Here is a 26212-nt window from a genome sequence, read left to right as displayed (position 1 = left end):
CTCAGCACTGTTGCCATGGAGACAGTGATATCACCAGTTGTGATTCTGATGTCACTCTCCGTCCCAACAAGGGGGAGGTACATGGAAGGCAGAGGGGAGGAAACAAGATCTTGAGCTGAGCACGAACATCCCAGCAACTTCATTGACTTTAAAAGTATATTCTGGAGTCTTCTGTGGTTCACTATTCCAGCGCTACAGAGGTAGGAAATCCCACTGGACTGAGAAAACAGCCCATTTTCTGATCCTCTGTGGTTAAAAGGGAGAATTCAGTGATAAGTGCTGGGCTAACTTTTAATGTTCAACCTCGCCTCCCTCTTTGCCCGGTCAATTTTAGTTTCACATCAGAATCTTCTGGAAATAAATGAGCCTCTCCCTCAGTACCATGATAGCTGAACGTACCATCTTTGCTGTTGAAGTTTTAATTTTGTTGCAGATTGATCAGATCTCCTTGGCCATACTTTTGGGTACATGAGGGGGTCTTACTGTCTGCTTTCCAATTTCATGATGTGACTGGAAGCTTGACTGTGTGCTGACTTTTCCTATTCATGTGTGGCTGTTCCAAGAGTTGTTGTTTTTGTTTTTGTTGTTGTTATTGTTGTTCCCAGTGCTCTAATAGCAAAGTCAGACTGGTATAGCTCGGAGCCTCAATTCTCATCCACTTCCATCCTCTCACTGTTAGTTCTGACGCGGTGGCTAGACAACAGAGAACTGGGGGAAGGCAGGATATATGTAGCTCTGTGGAGAAAACGTCCGTACTAACAGGGCAATGGAGGAAGAGGTTATTACTAAGGGAAAGTGAAACTATAGGAGATCCACAGGAAAGCTGAACTGTGAGAGGTACCACTGAGAAAAAGATACACACACACACACACACACACACTTTTCTAATCCTTATTTAAACAAAATCGCATGAAACTGATTTCATCAACAACCAAATTTATTGAGTGTCTACTATACGCCAGGCACTTAGAGAAAGGGAGTGAGAGAGAAAAAGAGAATGGATGTGATAGAATATCTTCTTCCTTTTTTAAACTAGTAATAAAAACTAGTCGAATAAATTTCAAAACTTGATCAGATACGTATCAACCCTGCAAAAGCTTCATTTATGCTGCCTGTAAATTTGAGTTTTTCTGTGAGCTTAGGAACCTTGAGTAAACAAGAGCTCATCCTTATGATGAATACAGGAAACATGTCTCGAGACGGAGCTGTGGTCTGGGATACAGCACCATAACCAAGCCCCTGTATTGTTGTGCACTCCTGATTCATGATTTGCACTCCTCAGTTGTCTCTGAGGTAATAATCACATTGACATTTTTAAGGAACATTTTAGGTCAGTCCTTCCATTGTCCACAGGGTCCCTCTATTGGCCATAGAAAAAATTCTTAGCTTCCGGAATGTTAACCTGCAGAGCTGTAAATATTTCAATGAATATATCCATTGTGGTTTTTTAAAAATTTATTTATTTATGTATTTTTGGCTGTGTTGGGTCCTCGCTGCTGCGCACGGGCTTTCTCTAGTTGCAGCGAGCGGGGGCTACTCTTTGTTGCAGTGCACAGGCTTCTCATTGGGGTGGCTTCTCTTGTTGCAGAGCACAGGCTCTTCAGTAGTTGTGGCACGCGGGCTCAGTAGTTGCGGCTTGCGGGCTCTAGAGCACAGGCTCAGTAGTTGTGGCGCACGGGCTTAGTTGCTCCGCCGCATGTGGGATCTTCCCAGATCAGGAATCGAACCCGTGTACCCTGCATTGGCAGGCGGATTCTTAACCACTGCGCCACCAGGGAAGCCTTATCCATTGGTTTTAATATTCCCTTTATGGGCCTCAATTTCCTAATCTTTAAAATGAGTATGTTACAATAAATGGTTCCTAAGGTCCATTTATCTTCACATTGTATATAGTTAGCCTTCTTTCCTCATCAAATTTAATAGATAACACAAAGCATCCTTTGCGTCTTTTATTTTCCACCCTAACTCCAGGATATTATTCACCAACTTTGAGGTTAAGAAATGGATGAATCCACTCATTGGCTCCATTAATCTCTAGATTCTCCTCTCTTTTCCATTTCGTTATGAGGCAGGTATACAGATTTAGGAGTCTGAATATCACTGTCATCCAAAGGTATTTAAGTACCTCTTTATATACACTATTATCCAGGACAATTTAGGGAATTTAAAGTCTAAAACTTCATGGATGCAAACCAACATACAGAAGGTATAGAAAATAGAATAAGAACCTCAGGACATATGTAAGTGGAAGTGTCCTCTGACTCTATATAACTAGCAGGTGTGAAAGAAGTACAAGAGTGCTTTTGGCGTATTGATTTATTTGTTTTATTGGGATAGGAGGTCTATTAGTAAATCATTGGATAAATATTTACACCTTCGATAAGTCCCTGGGGTGAACATATCCCCAAAAAGAGTCAAGCTTCATGCAGGTCTTAACCAGCCTAGCACACTTGAGCAAGTCATTTCTTTTTTCTCAGATTCTCCACCTTAAGAAAGAAAAATTGAGCCATCTAGAATTAGAAATAGGCTGTATTCGTATATTCATTCTTTCAGCAGGCAATTAGAAGGAAAATAATTCATCTGGAAGCTAGTTTTGAAGTTACTTATGAATTCCCTTTGTAACATGAAGATGTATATTTCTCCCGAGTCCTCAAAGGAGTGCCTACAAAGTGTTTTGATTTTTTGTTTTATCTTTTTGGCCGCTGCCATGCAGCATGTGGGATCCTTAGTTTCCCAACCAGGGCTCTAACCTGCGCCCCCTGCAGTGGAAATGCTGGAAGCGCGGAGTCTTAACCACTGAAGTGCCAGGGAAGTCCAAAAGTGTTTTGAGATTCATGAACTCAGGGCACTTATTCTCCATTCTAGCTACTTATCTTCTGACTTCCTATTTAAGCCAGGTTTGAGATTAGGCTAAAAACTTTCAGCGTCCTCGTTGTTAAATTAGTCTGTCTACCAATGATTTGAAGGTGGAGAATAACAGTCGTCATTTCAGAAATTATTGGCCAGATGATGAAACCTCTGTTGTCATGTAGGAACGCACCAAGAATGAGACCTGGAATTTGAATGTGAATGTCATTTTGTGCTCATCACTTGTGTATCCCATGTGAAAAATAATAGGTCAAAATCATTATTTGGTAATAAGGGCAATAAAGTTCATGTGTAAAATCAGCCATTTTTATTTGTGTCTTTCCATTGCAGATTCCTTATATTTCATGGCAGGAGGGGTGGATAAACTTAGGAATAGTGAAGACAACAAGAAATTAATCCAGAGCTTTCCTCATCGCTCAGAACCTGTCCTCAGTAAGAGTAAGTGATCACACAACTTCCTTCCTTTCTGTACTTCATTTTCATCCTTGCTTTTTAATTGTGCTATATAATCTAAAGTCAGTAGACCCTATTGATTTTGTCATTTTCTATTAGAAGTAACTCATTAAGATGAAATGTAAACTGGAGATTAAAAGACCTGTACTGTCAACAGTCCAGGACAGCCTGTTTCCAAGTCTTCTGATTCTTTGGCCAAAGAACAGTGCCATCCCTTCCTTATGCATGGTAATGGTTCAAGGGTTCAAATATATACACAAAATAGTGAGCTGCTGAGAAACAATACAGGGTTTAACTTCATTGACACTAAAAGCTTCCTTGTTAGGGTTTTAAAAAAATTAAAATAAGGTACCAAGAAGGTTAGGAAATCTCAGAGAAAATTTTTAAAGAAAAGAATAATTCTCTTTCCGGAGCTTGCAAGTCTGTTGCGGAGAGGATCTCTCCATATAAGCCCAGGCCCAGGGGTTCTCAATTCTAGATGTACATTAGAATCACCCAGAGAGCTTTTAAGAAATTCAATGCCTACATTTCCACAGCCTAAAACCACTGAAATAAGATTCTATGGGGATTGGTCTCTCAGATACAGTATTTTTAAACAGTGGATCCTAAGTTTCAGTAGTTTTGTTTTGTTTTGTTTTTGTTTTGTTTTTTTGCGGTACGCGGGCCCCTCACCACTGTGGCCTCTCCCGTTGCGGAGCACAGGCTCCGGACGCGCAGGCTCAGCGGCCACGGCTCACGAGCCCAGCCGATCCGCGGCATGCGGGATCCTCCCGGACCGGGCACGAACCCACGTCCCCTGCATTGGCAGGCGGACTCTCAACCACTGCGCCACCAGGGAAGCCCAAGTTTCAGTATTTTTAAACAGGGCGATTCTAAGGTCTAATCAGGGTGGAAAACCCATTGCTTATTCAAGGAATCTACTGTATTACAGTGTTAGGAAGAGAAAAGAAAGCTGTTTCCCCAGCTCAGTAATCTAAGTTAGTGGGGGGTGAAAACAGGAACGCATTCTTTTGGGAGCAAAGAACAGGTAGCTCTTGAAAGATCTTATATTTTCTTTTTAGTAATTACCCATAATGTTACGTATAACAAAAATAATAAATCCACTTACAGTTAAGTTTAAATCATGTGTAATCTGTGTTTGAGTTGTGTTGGTTTTATTTGTGGGGGAGATGTATACCCCACCACGACCTAAAGTCCTTTAAAGCAAATATTTCCAATTAACCAGATATTCAACCCCTAATAATGCTCCATTTATTTCAAGCAATTATTTTTATAACACAATTTCATTGTTAAAAAAATTAGGATAAGCTTTTGGACTTTATTATAACAGAATTTTAAACCAGTATATTTGTTGGAATTAAAATATAAATATATATGCCTGTTTCACAAAGATGTTTGTGGGGCATTGGGGAGGAAAAATTGGCCATCTTATCCCACGTTGCTTATTAAGAAGTATAGATCTAAGCAACATTTATAACACAAGAAGGGAAACTTCAGTGTGGAAGCCTGGTAATGGCATTCTGTCATGGAAAAAGAGGGCAGAGAGAAGCTGCCCATACTTGTAGATGATCAGCGGGCAAATATGACAATTAGTCCTGTTTCCAAGAACTAGCAAAGATGCGGTGCCGCAGAAAGTGGATGAGACTAAGGCCAAAGGCCAAGGAGTAAATGGATTAGGGACCGTGATGCTCACTTGTGAGATGAGGCAGTGAGAGCAGCAAGTATAAGCAATTCTTCCAAGAAAAATGACTACAAATGAGAGAAGAGAGAAATAGTAGCTAGAGGAGGCTTGGGAGGGAAGAATACATGTAAAATAAATTTCAGCTTTCTGGAAGACCAGGTAGATGGTGGTGCCATTACAGAGGTTAGGGAACAGAGCAAAGAGTTGGGAAGCTTATGAAAAAATCAACATCAGCAAAAGGACATCACTGCCCCCAGGGTCCTTTGGATGGTGCATATGACGTCTCCCTTCTCCTGGCATTCAGATACTTGGTGGAACCTTGGAGAATGAGAATTCCTCCAGGACCCCTGGCTAATTGGAAGAGGGATTAAGGAAGCCCTTAATCTTACGGAAGAGATACTAGACTTACTGCTAATATAAGTAAGTTAGTGCTCTAGGAATTAATTACACTGAAGCCTACATTACTGTAAAAAGTTGGTGGAGGCAAGAACAGAGAGGGACAAGTAAATTAATTCTACTCGGATCACGTTGAGCTTGGAGCCTGTACTGAAAATCCAAGATCTGGAAGGTCTGTCAAGCCAGGACACAGAGAGCAGGACACGTCTGCTTAGGTTCATTCATGAGCAAATCTATATCAAGCACCTCTAGAATACACCAGCCTCCGGCCTCTGCGCTAGAGATACATGTGCTTAAGAAATCTTCCTGCGGTTGGGAGCTGAGGTTGAAGAGGTCCAGAGTTAAGTGGGTGTGGCGTAGCTCTTGGGACAGGTCTCTGCGGAGACCTGTTTTCCACATCTCAGCCTTTTACCTTATTTCTCCTTCGTATAACTAGCCCTTTTGATGACCCATTCTCATTTTTTTTTCTTCTTGCAGATGTCGGATAGGGTTGACTGGTTACAAAGCCAAACTGGAGTTTGCAAAGTTGATGTCTATTCCCCCGGAGATGGCCAACCCCAGGACTGGAAAATGGTAAGTGTCAGCCGCCTTATAAATACTGAGTTAGGAATATGTGCCGTTAAGAGTAGCTTTATTCTCTCCACCACCACCTCTTATTCTTGAAGATGAAGTTATTGGGGGGGAAAATGAACACCTTTAGAACAAGTGATATTGTCATTCTGCCTACATCATTCAACTTAGTATCAGGCACCATAAGTCAGAGTCCTGTCGGAAGATGGAAACCGCACCAGTAACTGAATATTAAAAACCTGTTCAGTGGAAAGTATTTAACTAAGTTAACTACTAAAAGCTGTGAAAGAAGACTCAAAGAGTTCCAGAAGCAGCAAACGCAGAAGGCAGCTACTACCCCTAGGCTGAAAGAGTAAACAAGGAAGAAACTAAGGCTCACGAAAGCTCCCTCGCCCTCAACCAAGGCTGCTTCAGATCTCCCTGGAGAGAGTGAGCTGCAACAGGACAGCCACCTGCATCCCAGTGGTGCTGAAGACACTTGCCAGAGGGTACAGGGGGGACAGAAGGGAAAGGCCTCCCACCCGTGATGACCACGTAGTGCCCCTCCAGGGCCCTCTGTCAACAAAGCCAGCTGCCAAAGGAGAAGTGTTTAAAGAGTCCAGTTCCAGAGTCACAAAGCAAGACAAAAAAGGGTGGACTTGGAGTTGAGAGACAACAATGAATAACTGGCACAGACACTGGGCTGAGTCTTAGGGTCAGAGATAGAAAAATAAATTAGAATTCTCTCCCTTTAAGGATCTCACAATCTAATGGAATCCCCATTGTAATCCTCATCCTTAGTACTAACATTTATCAAACACCTACTTGCATGTAAGTTACACGATCCATATTCTGTTTGTCCACAGTCTATTTGGTGTGCCTTATATAGCCTAAGAAAGAAAACATCAACAACTCTACATTAAGACATTAGGACATACAGATACTAGATATCCAATTAATGTAGAATAAGTGCTAACCAAAACTGCTTCCACTAGATCTTTTATTTACTTCTGCCCTTTTCTTTAGAAAAACAACAAAAAAATGAGTTTCAATATTAAATTAACAAAAATTTCTCAATTTTTCAATAAGTGAGAAGCACTCTAGCGGATGTAGTAAAGAATTAAAAAGTTTCTGTCCTCGTAGACCGTATCATTCATTTGGGAAAATAAAAAATACGCATGTGCTCTAAATAACTAGTAGGCACCAATCATAAGAAGTTCATGGTAACTTGCCAAACGGATTTTCTGGACAGTAATTGCTCTGGGTGTTTACAGAACAGATCATTTAGAAGTGGGAGATAGGGAACATTTTATAAAGTATGTTTAATTGAGTTAGAGGTGAAGAATAGGACGGGAGGTGTATGTGTTGACTTAACACTAAGCTACTGAAGCAGAAGACGGCTGAGGAGAGAAAATTAAACCCCTTAACCCTTTTCATATTCTCCTTCAGGGCCATGAAAATTTCCCCTGTTCTTAATTAAGAAAGACTCAGAAATAATTGGGCATCCACCTTCCCCAACTGTTCAAGATACTAGTCTATAAGAAAGTTAAGGGATGCAAGAGGGCAAAAGGTTTGGAGGAGATGGGTGTTTGATTGTCAACTCCATCAATAGAAAAAGAAACAGGGTTAGTCTTTCCGCCAGCCACTCTGACTTCATCAGCTACTTCTGCAAAATTCTTCTGGATTGAGTGGAGTAATGCACATAGGGTGCACACATTTTAGTTTAAAAAACATAAATAGACAACTGAAAGGCTAACACACACCAAGCTAACACAACTCTTTAGACTCCATCATGAAGCTCGATGCTGTGCTATAGGGTTGTTTTTCCTTAATGTTCTGTGAAAAGGATTGAAAAGGATAAAAAGTAAAATCTACATCTGCATTATAATAAGACTGTACACGTTACAGCCTAATTTTGGAAACATGCCTATTTGCAAATAGTGTGCCCATCTGTAAAAGTAGGTAACATTAAGGAATAATTTTCAAAAGGCAAAATCGAGACTCTTAATTAGATACAAAAATGAATGCATGTTGAAGATTTTTTCAACTAATTAATGAGGAAATCGGTGAGACGTATTACAGCCAGTGCAAAGGAGAATTTTTTTAAAAGGTATACTTACAGATCAGGAATGTTGAAATGAATGTGCAAATCAAGGCAAAACTGGCCTCTTCCACAGCTAAACCTCCACTGGACACAAGTTACATGTTTGTAGACACGTTGAATTATCTTGCATTGCTATCAATTGTCTGCAGCTTACAGAGTTGTAAAGCAGCTCACACAGAACCAGAAGCAGGTTATGTGGACGGCTATATGCAATGCTCAGTCTACAGGCTATGGACTATATAGATGGTGCATAGTTTTCTATTGAAGCACAAATGTTTTTCCTACACTTACCTCCATTTTTATTGAAAAAATCTCAAAATAAGATAAATTTTGATCACAAAATAAGGCTAGTCTCATCAGATTTGGTCTGATTATTTATATACTTGTAGCAACCAGATAAGCCTTAAGTTTGCTTTACTGGAACTTTTTATAAGGAGTCACAGATTGGCCTTTAACAGGATCTTTCATTTTATTTTAGTTTCGCCTGCGCCGGGTCTTAGTTGCAGCACGCAGGATCTTCACTGCGGTGCACAGGCTTCTCTCTAGTTGCAGCATGCGGCTCCAGAGCCATGGGCTCTATAGTTTACAGCAGGTGGGCTCAGTAGTTGTGGTGCGAGGGCTTAGTTGCCCCGTGGCATGTGGGATCTTAGTTCCCCAACCAGGGATCCAACCCACGTCCCCTGCATTGGAAGTCGGATTCCTAACAACTGGACCACCAGGGAAGTTCCAAATTGGCTTTTAAAGGCCTCCATTGTTTGCTGTCCTGAGAGCAGGGAGTCAAAACTAAGAAACTCTCTCCACCAGGTTTCACCTGCAGTCCCTAGAAAAATAGGCATGCATTCTGTTGGATTCCTGTGAAACTATTGTTCCTAAATAGAGTCTCAGCCACTTATATTAATCATAATTTTTAACCTAAGTACTTTCCAATCTATTTCACAAAGAAACCTGGGAGGGAGGAGGTTTACAATGGTGAACTGTCACATAGCAGCTGAAGTGCAGACTAACAGAGCTTATGGACCAGACAGGACGACTCTCTACAGACATACACATCCCTTATACAATCTAAGTGGCAAAAACAAACACATTCATTAACAGACCCAAAGATTTAACCTCTCTATAGTAATAAAAATAGAAAGCAAAAGCATATAAATTATGCTTAGCTATTAGTGTTTCACTATTCTATCTTACTTAGAAATGATCTAAGTATCCAGTGAATATCCATTAATTAGCTCAATTTAATACCAGTCCAGTGTTTTAAGTTACATAAAGATGTTGGAACTTTATCATCAAGCTGACATACTATAAAACATAGTAACTGTTGAAACAAAGTTGGTCAGGATAAATATTCAATTTGATTAAACACATTTATATTTTTCATGATCTTAAACATTAAGTACAAGTAATACTAGCTGACTGGATCTGCATAACCTGTATAAGTTTATGAAGAGCACATCAACATAAAATAAAAACGCACACTTAATGTTATACCTAACTCTGGTAAATCAGAAAAGATGTAGCTGTTTTTATTAAACCGAAGTTATTAAACTAATCTTATTTACCAAATATTTACCCAACTATGTGAACTTAGACTCCTAAAATATTTCTGAGTTAGGCTCTATAAGAATATTTTTTCCAGTCAGAATAGAGATTCTTTTGCTCAAGAAACGTTATAATATTAACTTGTTAATACCATGTGGAGGTAGGAAGACATTACTACTTACACTTAATGCTTTTCTGAATGGCAGACACATAATGATTCAAACACTGATAAACAGCTTAGAGCCTCAATTCTAAACTTTCATCCAGTAAATTCAAATGTCCAGTTTTTTTTTTTTTGCGGTACGCAGGCCTCTCACCGTCACGGCCCCTCCTGTTGCGGAGCACAGGCTCCGGACGCGCAGGCTCAGTGGCCATGGCTCACGGGCCCAGCCGCTCCACAGCACGTGGGATCCTCCCAGACCGGGGCATGAACCCGCATCCCCCGCATCGGCAGGCGGACGCTCAACCACTGTGCCACCAGGGAAGCCCAAATGTCCAGTTTTTAACCAAAAAAAATTCACAAGTCATACAGAGAAACAGGAAAGTATGGCCCATTCAAAGGAAAGAAATAAATCAACAGAATCTGTCTCTGAAAAAGACCCAGTGGCAGATCTACTAGACAAAGACTTTAAAACGACTGTCCTAAAGATGCTCAAAGAACCAAGGGAAAGATGTGGAGAAAATCAAGAAAATGACGTATGAACAAAGTGGAAATATCCATAAAGAGATAGAAAACCTAAAGATAAACTAAAAGAAATTCTGGAGCTGAAAAGTACAATAACTGAAATGAAAAAATCACTAGAGGGATTCAAAGGCAGATTTGAGCAGGCAGAAGAAAGAATTAGCAAAATTGAAGATAGGACAATGGAAATGATCAAGTCTAAGGAACAGAAAGAAAAAAAGGATTGAAGAAAAGAAACAGAGCCAAAGGGCTCTGTGGGACCCCATCAAGAGAACAAACATGCAGCATGGCAGTGCCAGTAGGAGAAGACAGAAAAAGGGACAGAGAGAATATTTGGAGAAATAATGGCTGGAAACTTCCCAAATCTAATGAAAGATGTGAATATAAACATCCAGAAGTTCAGTGACCTCCCAATAGGATGAAATCAAAAGACCCACACTGGGGTACATCATAATCACAATTTCAAAAGGCAAAGACAGGGCTTCCCTGGTGGCGCAGTGGTTGAGAGTCCACCTGCCGATGCAGGGGACACGGGTTCGTGCCCGGGTCCGGGAAGATCCCACATGCCGTGAGCCGTGGCCGCTGAGCCTGCGCGTCCAGAGCCTGTGCTCTGCAGTGGAAGAGGCCACAACAGTGAGAGGCCCGCGTACCACACACAAAAAAAGGCAAAGACAAATGGAATATGGGTAGAAGTGATGTTTGTCACTTCCAGGCCTGGACAACAAAAGTTTCTCATTCAATCCTCCACAGTCTCTGGTGTTTCCCATACACTGGCTCAAAGGAAAGATTCTGAGTCCCTAAGGGAGGGTGAAACCATGCAAAAGCAGAGCCTGAGTCCCTGAGTCACTGCAAAGAAGGCTGCTCATCAAATGCCCTCTCTAAATGATGTTACACACAGACACTATATACATATTGAATTGTTTTATTATAGTTTATGATACACATCATTCATCTCTCCTAAATCACCTCCGCAAAGTGGGCTATCAGGTTGGTCCCCCTGGTGAATAGTTCGTACACTGGAACCCACTGAATTTTCCATTTCTTGGAAGTCTTTGCTCTGACTCCACCACCTTTTCTCTGCTCCTTTCTCAGACATGCATACAGGCAGCTCTCTTTCCTACAGCTTCTTCTTAAAACTAAATTTTGTCCTTTTAGAAGTTCACCCTTGTTACTGACCTTTGGTTCAGAAAAATAATTTTTTAAAAGATTCATATGGAAACTCAGTAGTCTCTTCACACCTCCCACCCAGGCTGATGGGAATGAATTGCAGGTCACACCCCTAGCCATGCTCTCTTCCAGCACTTCTGTTTTCACCCAGAGCACTACTTCCCATACATGTAGGAAGTCAAGTTTTATTCGTTAGTACTCCACAGTTGGTTAACCGTGTTTCACCACATTACCCTACGATCAAGCGTCTTGACTTCTCCTCCTCTTCTCTTACCTCTTCTGAAGTCTAATCTTCACTTGACATGTTTAAGGAGTACTACCTGTCTGATACATTCCATTTCAAGTGTACAGATTATTTTGTGCATATTATCTCATTTAATCTTACTCACAATCATATGAGGAAATTATTTAAAAATAATAGTAACTACCATATCCAGCAATTCCACTTCCTGGTATATATCTAAAGGAAACAAAGTCACCATCTCGAAGAGATATCTGCACCTCTGTGTTCATTGCAGCATTATTAACAACAGCCAAGACATGGAAAACAACCCAAGTGTCCATTGATGGACAATGAATAAAGAAAATGTGGTTCATACATACAGTGGAATATGAGAAGAAGGAAATCTTGCCATTTGTGACAATAGCTGCTAAGTGAAATAAGTAAGTCAGAGAAAGACAAATACCATATGATCTCACTTATATGTGGGCTCTAAAAAAAAAAAGAACACATAAACTCATAGGTGCAGAGAACTGATTGGTGATTGCCAGAGGTGGGTGGGCAAAATGGGTGAAGGAGGTCAAAACGTACAAATTTCCAGTTATAAAATAAATAAATCCTGGGGATATAATGTACAGCATGGTGACTATAGTTAATAATACTGTAGTATGTATTTTGTATATTTGAAAGTTGCTAAAAGAGTAGATCTTAAAAGGGCTCAGCACAAGAAAAAAATTTTTGAACTATGTGTGGTGATGGTGGACGTTTGACTTGTTGTGAGATGATCATCCCACAATACGTATACAGATATCGAATAATTACAGGTGTTGTACACCTGAAACTAATGTAATGTTATATGTCAACTATATGTCAATGGAAAAAAAAACTTTTAGTCATGTGTCAAAGGTAAACATAGAAACCCCAAACTCACCTGTCCGGAGGTTAAAGAACCCTTCTCCTTCCAACTAGGCACAAAATTCCAAACTGATCTGAGCTTAAGGTAGGCAAAAAATACTTAAGCAAAATAGATTTTCTGTTGTCTGTCACCAACAGAGAATAGATCTCTATAAACCATTAATCCATTAAAGAAATCACCAAATGGTGATACAATAAAACCACATTCTCAAGCATTGCTGCCACCGGTGATTATTGGCCATGGAAAAACCAAAATGAAAACCAAAACCAAAATTCGTAGAGAGGAAAATTAAAACTAGAAAAACAGAACGTCTGCAAAGTTCTGTTGCCCTTTGGATTCACCTCTGGGGGCCTAAGAAAAGACGCACCTGGTACACCATCCTCATGATGACATTTACCTCCGTTAGGCAAATCTGCTGGACATCTTGGCAGAGACTTCCAAAACTGTTAAAAGATCATTTTCAGAGAAAGGTGAAATAATGACTCTCCTATGAATATAAAAATAAATCGTGAAAGATTTTATTTAACTCATTAATGAGGAGCTGGTGCAGTTCAAAGGAGAATCAAAGGAAAAAGACATATATAGATCAGGAATATTGAAGTGAATGTGCAAACGGAAGCAAAACTGACCTTTTCCACAGTGGGCGAGACAGTAAGTAATTCTTCCCTGGTCAGAATTAACATGTGTGTAGACAAGAATTATATTGCATTGCTCTCAGTTATCTACAGTTTACAGAGTTATCAAATAGCTCTGAGAGAATCAGAATCAGAAAATGCGGAAAGGTATGCTATAGATTATGCATAGTTTTCTACTAGAGCACAAATTTCCTTATAGTAGCTATTATTCAAATTAGCAGAACCATTTAGGAGGACTTTGAACCAAGCTCGGTAGCCCACAAGCAACTTAAACCAGCCTGTAGAGGTCCAGCTGCTTTTCTCTTCTTCCCAAGTCATCCAAACATAACAGAATACTGTAGAGGTGGCGAGTGCCAATTTTAGAGTCCAAACTAGATTTGAATCCTAGCCCCCATCGTGTAGTAGCTGTGAGATGTTAGTCAGTATTTAACTTCTCTAAGCCTCTTTTCCACCTGTGAAACTGGAAGAGGGATACCCACCTTACAGGGTATGTATGAGAATTAAATAAAATAACCTGCATAGAGCACTAAGCACAGTGCCTGGTAGTAGACCTAAGTATTGAACAAATAGTAGCCAGCAATTCTATGATACTTGGTAGTTAAAATAGCAAATTATGCTTTAAAGATGGGCAGTACCTGTGGTCATCCCCAGATAGATATAACTCGTTATTACAACGATCCCTTACATTTGATGGTAAGTAGGATACTTTTACATACATTCTTATTTTAGCCTATGTTCAAGTGAAGATTGTGGATTACAGTAGGTGAACATATAAATACGTCCATGTGCTTATCACAGCTAATGTCCACCAAAGAATCTGCATTCACTCAAAACTAATAAATTGTCCACAGATACTAAGTCCTCAATTACAAATCAGATTTTTAACTTAAGTCACGTCAAAGAGTCCACTGGAAGCCATTGAACATATCAGATTGTGCTTGTGTAGCCCAGTAAAGCGATGAATTAGGCACAACTGTCCTTGAATTTTCTAATTTTTTGAAAACTATGCTGGAATATAGAGACCTAAACAAAACAGATCAACCATAAAAAAATAACAATTAGTAGCAATACATGAAATCTCTGATTCAGCTCAAATGCTACCTCTGTAGCTGCTGACAGTCAGATCTTTTTTATATATATATAAATCTATTTATTTAATTTATTTTTTTGGCTGCATTGGGTCTTCGTTGCTGCGCGCGGGCTTTCTCTAGTTGCAGCAAGTGGGGCCACTCTTGGTTGCGGAGCACGGGCTTCTCATTGCGGTGGCTGCTCTCTTTTTTTTTTAAGTATTTTAAAATTTTATTTATTTATTTTTGGATGCGTTGCGTCTTCATTGCTGTGCGCGGGATTTCTCTAGTTGCAGCAAGTGGGGCCACTTTTCGTTGCGGTGCCCGGGCTTCTCATTGCAGTGGCTTCTCTTGTTGCGGAGCACGGGCTCTAGGTGCACGGGCTTCAGTAGTTGTGGCACGCGGGCTCAGTAGTTGTGGCTCTTGGACTCTAGAGCTCAGGCTCAGTAGCTGTGGCACACGGGCTTAGTTGCTCCACGGCATGTGGGATCTTCCCAGACCAGGGCTCGAACCCATGTCCCCTGCATTGGCAGGCGGATTCTTAACCACTGCACCACCAGGGAAGCCTGCAGTGGCTTATCTTGTTGCGGAGCATGGGCTCTAAGTGCGTGGGCCTCAGTAGTTGTGGCACACGGGCTCAGTCGTTGTGGCTCACGGGCTCGAGAGCGCAGGCTCAGGAGTTGTGGCGCACGGGCTTAGTTGCTTCTCGGCATGTGGGATCTTCCTGGACCAGGGATCAAATCCATGTCCCCTGCTTTGGCAGGTGGATCCTTAACCACTGGGCCACTGGGGGAGCCCTGACAGTCATATCTTAAGGACAGTTGTTTTTGGAGTCAGTATAGTGCAGTGGCCAAGAGCATGGGCCCTGGAGTCACTGCCTGGGTTGGAATTCCTCCTCCGTCAATGATTATGGCTGTATAGCCTCAGGTAAGAAACTGACTTAAATCTCTCAGTTCTTCAATTTCCTCTTCTGTAAAATGTGGGTAATAAGAGAGCTAGCATTTAAGTTTACTGCCAGAATAATATTAAATGAGATAACAGGCCTGAAATACTTGCAGCAGTGCCTGATACATAAGCACTCAATAAATGTCAGTTACATCTATGGGGCTGATGGAGCAGTTAAGACTTGAGAGAGGCGACCATTTTTGTAACTGCTCTTTGAGGTTGTCCTGAATATCCCATATGTTTGCTTTGCTGTAGTTGGATGAATCCTTGTCTGTTTTTCAGGAAGCCTCACATGATCCCATCAGGGTGCTCAGCTGGCTCCGCAGAGACCTGGAAAAAAGCACAGCAGGGTTCCAAGATGTTAGAGTCAAGCCTGGAGAAGCATCATTTGGTGGGGAAATGGTCAACTCAGGAGACCCACGCAAAAGTTTCTGTGTGGACTATTATAACACCACCACCAAGGGCAGTCCAGGGAGATTGCATTTTGAGATGAGTCACAGAGAGAACCCTTGTCAGGGCCCCAGTGCCCACGTTGGTAACAGGAGCTCAGTAGACGAAGTTTCCTTCTACGCCAGTCGCCTCACAAATCTCGTCATAGCCATGGCCCGCAAGGAGATCAACGAGAGGATTGACGGCTCTGAGAGCAAATGCGTCCATCAGTCAGTGTACATGGGGGATAAGCCCGCACCCAACAAAAGCCTGAGCAAGGTGGCATCAGAGCTGGTGAACGAGACTGTCTCTGCCTGTTCCAGAAACTCCACCTCGGATAAGGCTCCTGGCTCCTATGACAGAGCCTCAGGAACATTACAGAGTCCCCTGAATTTAAAATACAAAAGTGCTTTGAAGATCAAGGACAGCACCAAGGAAAGCAGGAGTCCAGACGACAAGCCTTCTTCTAAGAAGTCTTTCTTCTATAAGGAAGTGTTTGAATCTTGTAACGCAAGTGATGCCACAGAGGGCGGAAGGTCCTTACCCGCAGAGGGAGAGATGTTCAGAGAGCAGGAAAAGCCCAATGACTTCACAGCTTCTGTCAGTCAAGGGATCATCACCTATGCTAACAGTGTGGTGTCTGATATGATGGTCTCCATCATGAAGACACTGAGGATCCAAGTGAAGGACACGACCATTGCCACCATCCTGCTAAAGAAGGTCCTGATCAAGCACGCAGAAGAAGTGGTCTCAGATCTCATTGACTCCTTCATGAAGAACCTCCACGACGTCACAGGGGCCCTCATGACTGATACGGACTTTGTCTCGGCCGTGAAAAGAAGTCTCTTCTCTCATGGAAGCCAGAAGGCCACAGATATCATGGATGCCATGCTGAGTAAACTCTACTCAGTGATATTTGCCAAGAAACCTCCTGAGACTGTCAGGGAAACCAAGGACAAGTCTGAGAGTTATTCCCTCATGTCCACGAAAGGAACGAGTGACCCTAAAAACCGAAACGTCAGCTTTGCATCCATGAAATCTGAAGGTAAATTGAGGGAAAAAATATGCTCTCCTGCACCCAAACCCGAGAAGGAGAAGACTTGTGTTGAAACTCTGGGTGAGCACATCATCCAAGAGGGACTGTCCCTGTGGCATAAAAACCAGCAGAAAGAAGGAAAACCTCCAGGTTTCCAGTGTGCACCGTTTGTAGCTTCCAACAAACAGTATAAACCTGCACCAGACTCTCCCTTGGGAGTTCCTTTCGATCCTTGCAACCTCAGTCCCTCTATGCATCACCCAGAGAAACAGGAGAATTTTATGTTTGACTCTGACTCCTGGGCCAGGGACCTGATCGTATCTGCCTTACTTCTGATTCAGTACCACCTGGCCCAGGGGGGAAGCATGGACGCACAGAGTCTCCTTAAAGCTGCTGGAGGCACCAACTTGCAGGCCAACAACAAGTCCCCTGCAGTTTCTGATGGGTCCGGCCTTAGGTCTCCTCACACGGGGGTTGACCAAGAAGAAGCAGAAAAGAAGGATCTAATGAGCGTTTTCTTCAACTTCATCCGGAACTTACTCGGTGAGACCATTTTCAAGAGTGACCGTAGTTCTGAACCCAAGCCAACTAAGGAAGAAGACAGTCCCCAGTGTGAAAGACCTGTAAGTCCTTCTCCCATCAAACTAAATGAAGGCGATGAGGCTGGAGGTACTTTTGCTGGGCTGACCAAGAAGGTTGCTAACCAGCTAGATGACCACATGAACAGGCAAATGGTAGAACATCTGATGGACTCAGTGATGAAGTTGTGTCTCATTATTGCCAAGTCCTGTGACTCTCCATTGGCAGAACTAGAAGGTGATAAGTCTGGGGGTACCAACTGGCCAACTTCAGCCTCCCCAGATAGTTTACATGAGTGTTTGCCAACCGAGGGCACAGGGGCAGCAGAGATCCTCCTGAAGAATGCTTATGAAGCTATCTATAACGAATTGAGAGGTGTATCAGCACCGCTCCCCGAAGGGTGTGCAGCACCCAAAGTGATTGTCAGCGGTCACAACCTAACCGATACGGTTCAGAACAAGCAACTCCAAGCCGTTCTTCAATGGGTGGCCGCCTCTGAGCTCAATGTCCCCGTGTTGTACTTTGCTGGTTACGATGAAGGAATCCATGAGAAGGTAAGGAAGTAGAATCGGGAATTTGGGAAGATTTATTAGGGGTTAATTAGGGTTTTAAGTTCTTTTTTTCTTTCTGAATGGAAAGAGAGCCACGAGAAGGGTAGAATGGGGACAGTGAAAATTTGAAGCTCATGCCTCATGGTAGAGATAATGGGTAAATTAAAATTCAATTTTGCCCACTAGGAGGCGTACCAAAGGGTAAAAAAAAGATAAATCTTTTTTTTTTCCTCTTTTTTTTCCTGCGTATATTGATGGAAGTGCACAAATAAGGAACCTCCAAGAGACTTGGTGAAAGAATCAGATTAAGGTCTGGGCTCAGGCTGAATTCTGCATGACGGCTTTGCCCAAAGAATGAGAAGGAGCTGCTGGGAAGCATCCCATCCTGGGGATGTGCTGCCGGGCTGGCGAGGCGGGGGGGGGGGGGGGGGTGAAGGGCGGACTGATGGCCTTTTCAAGCCTGTCATTCCTCTCTTAGCTGGTGGTCTAGGAAGTGTTGGGGATTTGAAGGGATTCAATAAATAACATCCCTCTTCCCCTCACCCTGAGTTCTGAATCAGTTGAGAAGTAAGACCAAAGAATAAGGCAGATGGAAAATCAGCTCATTACTGTTCTTACTGGTAAAGGTAAGTGTGCCTTCTAACTCCTTTCTTCTCCCAGGTTAGGCCTTGGAACTGCTCACTGAAGGGAAATTTGGGGTCCAGAAAGCTTTTGTTTATGTAGTTGCTGTTTCATGCTAGTGTGGAAGAATTAAGAGAGGCCATCTCCACAGCACGCACGCACGCACACACACACACACACACTCAGGATTTTTTATTATTTTCCCTCAATTGAGAAAAGTAGAAAAATGGCATTTTAAGTAGTAGGAGGTGGCACAAGAGGCTGGGATTATTTATAAAAAGCATTCATCTTCTTAGAAACCAGAGGACGTGGAGGAAGAGGCTTTCTCTGTTTAATATGTGGTATGAGTAACACTTGTAACTGGGTTACTTGGTTTATCTGATGACCGGGAAGACACAGAACTGTATAGCATACCGAATAGGCCACTCTCAGCTTAAACGAGAAACTGTGTCATCTGTAGACTTGCTACACGTGTGGTCTGTGGACCGACAGCATTGGCATCGCCTGGGAGCTCAGTACAAGTGCAGAATCTCAGGCTCCACTCCTGACCTACTGAATCAGAATCTTCGCTTTAGCAAAATCCCCAGGTGATTTGTGTGCATATGTTCCACTTGGGCTAAAGGACAGAACGTGGAGATCCAATCTTAGGTTTATCCCTAAGAGTCCTTGGCAAGTTCTGTCTCTTTACAGTTTTTCCAGTCTGTACAACAGACAAGTGTTTTGGCACGTAGTAATTAGCGGATGGGCCTGTATTCACAGAAGCTGTAGACTGATGCAAAAAATCTAAAAAGCCTAGCTTTCATGTGTACAGTGTGAAGCGGGCTTTGTTCTGACACCGTCTTTTAAGTGACCCTCATCATACATAACATACATAACACATTCTGATTTCAGATTATTTTGAATTAGAATGTCTATGATAGAATCCTCTAGAATGAGGACAGTAGACTTGCAGGCCTCCTTGTTCTACACACACGCACATCTTTGCCCAAAGTAAAGACTGTCATCTCTTTTCAGCAGCACATCCAAACTTCAACTGAGTGGATTTGCCCTGAGCATCAGTATATGTTTAAGAACAGCTGGATGAAGTATACATCAAAGAAACTACCTAAAAATGAGTCGCAGTTTGTTTCTGGAAATAGACTTAATTAACATATGCAGGTATTTTCATGCTGATACCAGGTGATGAACCTGGTAACACTGGGATGCCCATGAGCCCAATTCCTTTAAACAAACTTGCATCCATTTTTGAACAAGTAATGTATGCATAGTTCAAAATCCAAAGGCACAAAAAAAGATGTACACTTAAAATTAAGGGCTTTTTCTCATCTTTATCTCCCCTCCCATTGCCCTCCCTGGAGAAAACCATTCTGATCAATTTCTTGTTTATCCTTCCAGAAATGCTTATGCATGTACAAGTTAATACTTATATATACTCATCTTTCTTTAAGTCACAAATGGTAGTCTTTTATCTATGTGTATATATTCTCTTCTGCAACATATAGAGTTGCCACATTCTTTTCTAATGGCTGCCTATTTACTGTATGCAGGTGCTGTATGTAACCACTCTTCTATGGATGGACATTTCAGTTACCAGTATTTTGCTGCTATAAGCAATGCTGTATGCACAGATTCAAATGTATCTGAACGTGTGCTTGTAGATTGGATATGTATTCCCCAATGCCTTTTATAGAGCTTGCACCAACAATATATGACAGTGTCTACTTCCCACAGTTTAACCAACAGTCCATTCCAGACTTTTGACCTTTGCCAAGTGTCACCTTACTTTTCACATATCTTATTAGGAACGAGGGTGAATACCATTTCATATGTTTAAGAGCCATTTTTCAATCCTTTTTCATGGGTGAATTACTTGTTCATGCCCTCTGCCCATTCTTCTGTTGGGTTGTTGGTCTTTTTTTCTTTATCTCTGAGAGTTTTTTTATATACAAGGAAATTAGCCTTTGTGATATTAAATGTGATATTTTTATCATTTGACTTTTGATTGGTGTTTTTTGTTGTTTTTGCCATACAGAATTTTTTTAATGTTTATGTAGCCAAATATGACAGTTTATCTTTTATTTTTCCTAGATTTTGTGTCGTACTTTGGAAAACATTCTCTACAAGACTTCCCCATGTTTTTCTTCTACTACCTTTATGATTTTTTAAAAAATGTTTAAGACTTTGATCCATGTTGAATTTGTTTTCACATAAGGTGTGATGTAGGGATGCAATCTCTTATTTTTTTCCAGATAGCTGTCTTTTTTTTTTAACATCTTTATTGGAGTATAATTGCTTTACAATGTTGTATTAGTTTCTGCTGTATAACAAAGTGCATCAGCTATACATATACGTATATCCCCATATCCCCTCCCTCTTGCGTCTCCCTCCCACCCTCCCTATCCCACCCCTCTAGGTGGTCACAAAGCACCAAACTGACCTCCCCGTGCGATGCAGCTGCTTCCCACTAGCTCAGATACCTATCTTTGTTTTTTTTCAAAGCCTTCTGTTCTATTCCATTGAATCATTTGTCTATCCTTACTAGTTTAATACTATTTTCATAGCATATTGATTTAATTACTGTAATTCTATAATATGTTTTAATATCTGATAAGGACTAGAGACTCCTTATTTCTCTGTCTCAGAAATTTTCTAGGCGCTATTTCTCAGTTTCACCCCCAGCCGTAGGCAACCATCAACCTGCTTTCTAGCATTACAGATTTGCCTCTCTGACATTTTACATAATGGAGTCATAAACTGTGCAGCCTTTTACATCTGCCTCTGTACACCTAGCATAACGTTTTTGAGGTGTATCCATACTGCAGTATACGTCAGTAGTTCATTTCTTTTATTGCTGAATATTTTATATGTTTTCTCTATCCACTCACCAGTTAACGGACATTTGGGTTGTTGGCTATTATGAATAACGCTTCTGTGCACATTCACATGCACATCTCTGCGTGGACATAACGTTTTCATTTCTCTTGGGTGACAAGGAGTGTACCTTCTTAAGAAGCTGTCGAACTGTTTTCCAAAGTGGCTGTACCATTTTACGTTCCTCCCAGCAATTTTTGTTGATTTCCGTTTCTCATTATTCTTTTTTTTTAAATTATAGCTGTTATAGTGGTTTCTGACTGTGGATTTAATTTGACATACATACATTAAAATGACTAAAGATGTTGAACATCTTTTTTATGTGTTCATTAGCCATTCATATATACTCTTTGGTGAGTTGTCTGTGTAAATCTTTTGCCTATATTTTGACTGGGTTACAAGAGTATAAAGTTACAAGAATTCTTTATGTATTCTGGATACAAGTCCTTTATCAGATATGTATGATTTGCAAATATTTTCTCTCAGTCTGTATCTTTTTACTTAATGGAGTGCTTCAAAAAGCAAACGTTTTTAATGATGACATCTAATTTATCACTTTTTGCTTTCATTGCTTGTGCTTTTGATGTCATATCTGATAAATTTTTGCTTAACTCAGTGGTTCTCAACTGGAGGCAGTTTTGCCCCCAAGGGACATTTGGCAATGCCTGGAGACGTGTTTTCTTGTCACAACTGGGAAGGGGGAGTCTAGTGGGGAGAGGCCAGGGGTGCTATAAACATCCTACAGTGCACAGAACAGCCCCTCAGCAAAGAATTACCTGGCCATAAGGTCAGTAGAGCCAGATTGCGAAACCCTGACCTAATAACCAGGGTCATGAAGATTCTTTTGTTTCTTTTCTTCTAAACAATAATTTCAGCTCTGATATTTAGGTCTGTGACCCATTTTGAGCTCATTTTCATGTATAATATGAGGTAGGTGTCTAGATTCTAGATTCATACTTCTGCGTGTGCGTATGCAGTTGTCTTCAGCACCTTTGTCGAAAAGACAAATGGACATCTGGCCCTTTTGAATTCTTCCCCCTTTATACCAACAGAATCACCACAAATGTTGAGGTTCAAGCTCTCTTTCGATTGGTGTTTTCATGGTACGTCTTTTTCCATAATTTTACTTTTAACTTACCTATATCACAAAATGGTACAGCCACTTTGGAAAAGAGTTCAACAGTTCCTTAAGAAAGTATACTTACCATAAGGTGGTTCACGTTACCATTTTCCATAGGCAACGTAAGTAGGGTCATGTTTTTTTAATCTATTCTGACAGCAGTTGGTGTGTTTAGACCATTTACAGTTAAACTAATTATTGATATGCTTGGATTTAGGCCTATTATTTTAATGTTAGTTATGTTTATTCTCTCTGCTTTTCCTGTTGTTGCCTTCTTTTGGATTATTTAAACATTTTTTAGTTGTCCATTTTAATCTATCGTGTTTTTGTCTGCATCTCTTTGTGTAGTTTTTTAGTGGTTTCTCTGGGGATCACAATAACATACCTAACTTTTCAGAGTCTAACTAGAGTCAATAGTTACCACTTAAATTGGAATGTAGAAATCTTCCTACCATATAGGTCCCTTTACTCTTCTGCCTTAGGTTGCAGTTATTTTGCGTATTTAGTTGCAAAAATCCTTAGGCAACGTTATTTTTGCTTTCAACTGTAAAGCACATTTTAAAGAATGGAGGCAAATCGTTTATCGTTTATCCCAAGATTTTGACTGTCTCTTTTGTTCTTTGTTCACTCCTCATGTTCCCAGTTTCCTTCTGATACCATTTTCCTTTTGCCCGAAGAACAAGAGTGCATTTTCTGGCAATGAATTCTCTTAATTTAATACGAATTTTTCCTTATTGGACCTTCGTTCCTGAAGTATATGTTTGCTGGACATAGAATTCTGGTTTGATAGTTCTTTTCTTTTAGTGCTTACAAAATGCTGTTTCACCTCCTCTGTCCTCTATGGTTTCTGACGAGAAGTCGGCTGTCGTTCGAATTGTTGTTCCCTTTTACAAAATGTGCCATTTTTCTCTGACTGCTTTTAGATTTTTTTTTCTTTTTCTTCAGTTTTCAGCAATTTGATTACAGCAGGTCTTGAAGTGAATTTCTTTGGGTTCATGTTGTTTCAGCTTCACTACGCTTCTTGAATTTGTCAGTTATGTCTGTTGGCAAATAGGGGAAGCTTTCACTAAGTATGTTTTCTGTACTCCCCTTTTTCTCCTCTCCTTCTGGGATTCTAATGACATAGATGTAAAACCTTTTGGAATTGTTTATTTTCTCAGTCTTTTTGAAAGAGGTTGAATCAGTCTCTTATCCTGTTCAGTGCGACGCATTTCTATTGCTCTTTCTTCAAATTTACTGGGTTTCCTCTCTCATCTCCGTCCATTTAGTTTTCATTTGGGATTTTGTATTATTGTTTAGTTCCAAAATTTCCATTTGGGTCTTCTTTATATCTCCTCTTTGCGGAGACTTTGTCTTTCCATTTGTTTCAGGAGTATCCTCATTATTGGGTTGGCCAAAAAGTTCATTTGGGTATAGCCGAAGATGTTATGGGAAAACCCGAACGAACTTTTTGGCCAATGCAATACTTCAGTCTGCACGGAATTTCCCCTGAAAAAGTTCCTGATATTTGGCCTGTTCATTTGCCCTTTGACTTTCTCACACAGTCAGGTGCAGAATGCACAAAATATAAACTTTGATTAGTTTGTTGCCGTGAGGATTCCGGGTGGAATAGCAATGGACTGTGCTCATATTAGAATACTTGCTTTGGCTCATTGTTTCTCATTTTAAGCTTGGGAAGAGACCTGGGTATGAGTATTACCTCCGCTAATTTCTAGCATTGTATTACTGACAGCCTTCACCTCTCCGGGCAGCATTTTCGTGGGGGTTGAATGCATCTTTGAGTCACCTTCCTGCTCTAACATCCCAGTGTTGTCTGTCTATGGGGCAGGGAAAGCAGCACCCACATTTGTCCTTTGTCTCTTTCTCTCCTGCCCTTGTCAGTTTTGGGACAATGATGGAGCCCGTTTTATGATGTCACAGTGAACTTACGAGCTTTAGAATCCTGAGAAGGCAAGAACACCACTGACCAAACACCCACTGGAAGCCGGAAGTTTTTAGTCTTAGTGGAAAATCACATTTTCCATATCACGGACAGGGGGATGTTACTTAAATTAAGGGCGATGTAACCACCTTTCTTCCGTCAGACAGGCCAGCGAGCGGCCCGGTTATGGACATCTCCTCAGTGTCTCCCTCGAGGCCCTCCCGCTGCAGGGGCTCTTTTGCCCTCGCCTTGGCAGCCCTTCACCACCTTTGGTGGGATGCTCTGCCCCCCACCACTGCTTTCCTTCCCTCCCTCAGCTACTTCAGCTGTCGGCAGCCGCCATGGAAAAAGGGCGCAGCGTAGGTGAGGTTCTGCAGTCGGTGCTGCGCTATGAGAAGGAACGACAGCTGCACGAGGCGGTGGGCAACGTCACACGGCTGCAGCTGCTGGACTGGCTGATGGTGAACCTGTGATGGGGCCGCTGCTCTCCCCTCTTCCCGCGCTGGGCCCGGCCCTCATCCCCTCCCTGCCTTCTCACCTCCGCAGCCCCGGCCTCCGTATCATCACAGAGCCCCAGCGTCACCTTCATACCACTCACATCCAAGACACGTCATCTTGTGCTAGTCCCTGGATTTTGCATTTTCCTGTCCATGTGAGCAAGGACATAAAATAAAATTAAAAAAAATACAAATAAATGGCTTCGGGTATTTTGTTTCCTTGGCATCCAATGGGACGGTAAGGTGAAGCAATCTCAGCGAGGAAAAAAGAACCCGATGGCTTTAGCAGAAGAGAACTACTGCCGGCCCGAGAGACCCCACCAGACGCCGTTCGGCCTCCTGTCTTTGGATTCCCCCCGTCTGTGCCTTGCGGCTCCCCTGCTTTCAAGTGGTCCCTAAAAATAAGCCACAATTTATCAAGCGTCATTTCAGCCCTTTGTAACCTTGTAAATATTTTTCAGTATCCAATCTAAATCCTCTTAAATAGGCTACCAGGACTTGGCTCCTCGTCCTGTCTCCGCAGCACAGCTGTCCACCTCAGCTCTATCCGTGGTTGCAGACAGTCGGTGTCAAAAAACGTCCAGAATACCTGAGTTCTGTTGCCAGTTCTGTACCTTTCTGGCTGTAGGACCTGGGACGAGTCACCTCTTCTGACACTGCTCTGAGTTAATGTCCATGTCACCCCGCTTTAGAAGCATTTTCTGAAGTTTACATTCTCCAGCTATTTTTTATTCTCCATCCTTCCTTTTAGAAACTTCCTCCTCCTCTGGTTTCTAGTTTCCCTATTTTTCTACGTCTCTCAGGGGCTCTACTCCACTTTGTCAAGCCCTTACATGTTTGTCTTTCCCAGGACTTTCTCTTGACCCTCTGCTACTCTCTACCATCTTCCCTAGGTGATCTCATCCAAACGCATAGCTTCAATTACCTGGTGTCTCCCTTCATGGACAGTTACACACTGATTAAAATGAAAACTATGAAGCCATGTATGATGTTTATGATGTTATGATCTTGAGTGTCTTGTACACATTTATCTGTACCATAATTACAACCATATACAGACTGAGTTCGTGTAGGTAAAGACGAGAAGGGCAGGTGGTGGATGAGTGGATACATCCTGTAGTTTGCTCGCCTTCCGTCCTTTGGGAAACCTGTTGTGCCCTACTCCACGGGGTCCTGGAGAAGCATCAGTCATGGCGCTGCCACCACACCACACCACACCACACTGTGGGCTTGTGACCCAGGCTGGCCAATCAGAGGACCCCAATATCTCAGACACAGTGATGAGTTCAAGTCCGATCAATCACCTCTGAGACTGCATCTTCTGACTGGCTGAGAGTGGTCATCTTAACTTCTGGGCAGAGCTTG

General features: G+C 41.7%; 1 protein-coding gene across 1 annotated transcript; it reads left to right on the top strand.

Moving 5' to 3' along the window:
- Positions 1–1468: 1468 nt before the first annotated feature.
- AKAP3 (A-kinase anchoring protein 3) lies at positions 1469–25349 on the top strand. Its single transcript, XM_022577351.3, has 4 exons — positions 1469–3306; positions 5876–5971; positions 15505–17820; positions 24668–25349. Exons 2-4 carry the CDS (start codon positions 5876–5878, stop codon positions 24821–24823), a joined length of 2568 nt encoding a protein of 855 aa, XP_022433059.2. The 5' UTR covers positions 1469–3306; the 3' UTR covers positions 24824–25349.
- The last annotated feature ends 863 nt before the right edge of the window (positions 25350–26212 follow it).

The sequence above is a fragment of the Delphinapterus leucas genome, chromosome 11 (assembly GCF_059928025.1).
Source record: "Delphinapterus leucas isolate spDelLeu-1000000601 "Yukka" chromosome 11, BTC_Dleu_Yukka2, whole genome shotgun sequence".
Lineage (NCBI taxonomy): Eukaryota > Metazoa > Chordata > Mammalia > Artiodactyla > Monodontidae > Delphinapterus > Delphinapterus leucas.
This window is presented reverse-complemented; position numbering and strand designations above follow the sequence as displayed.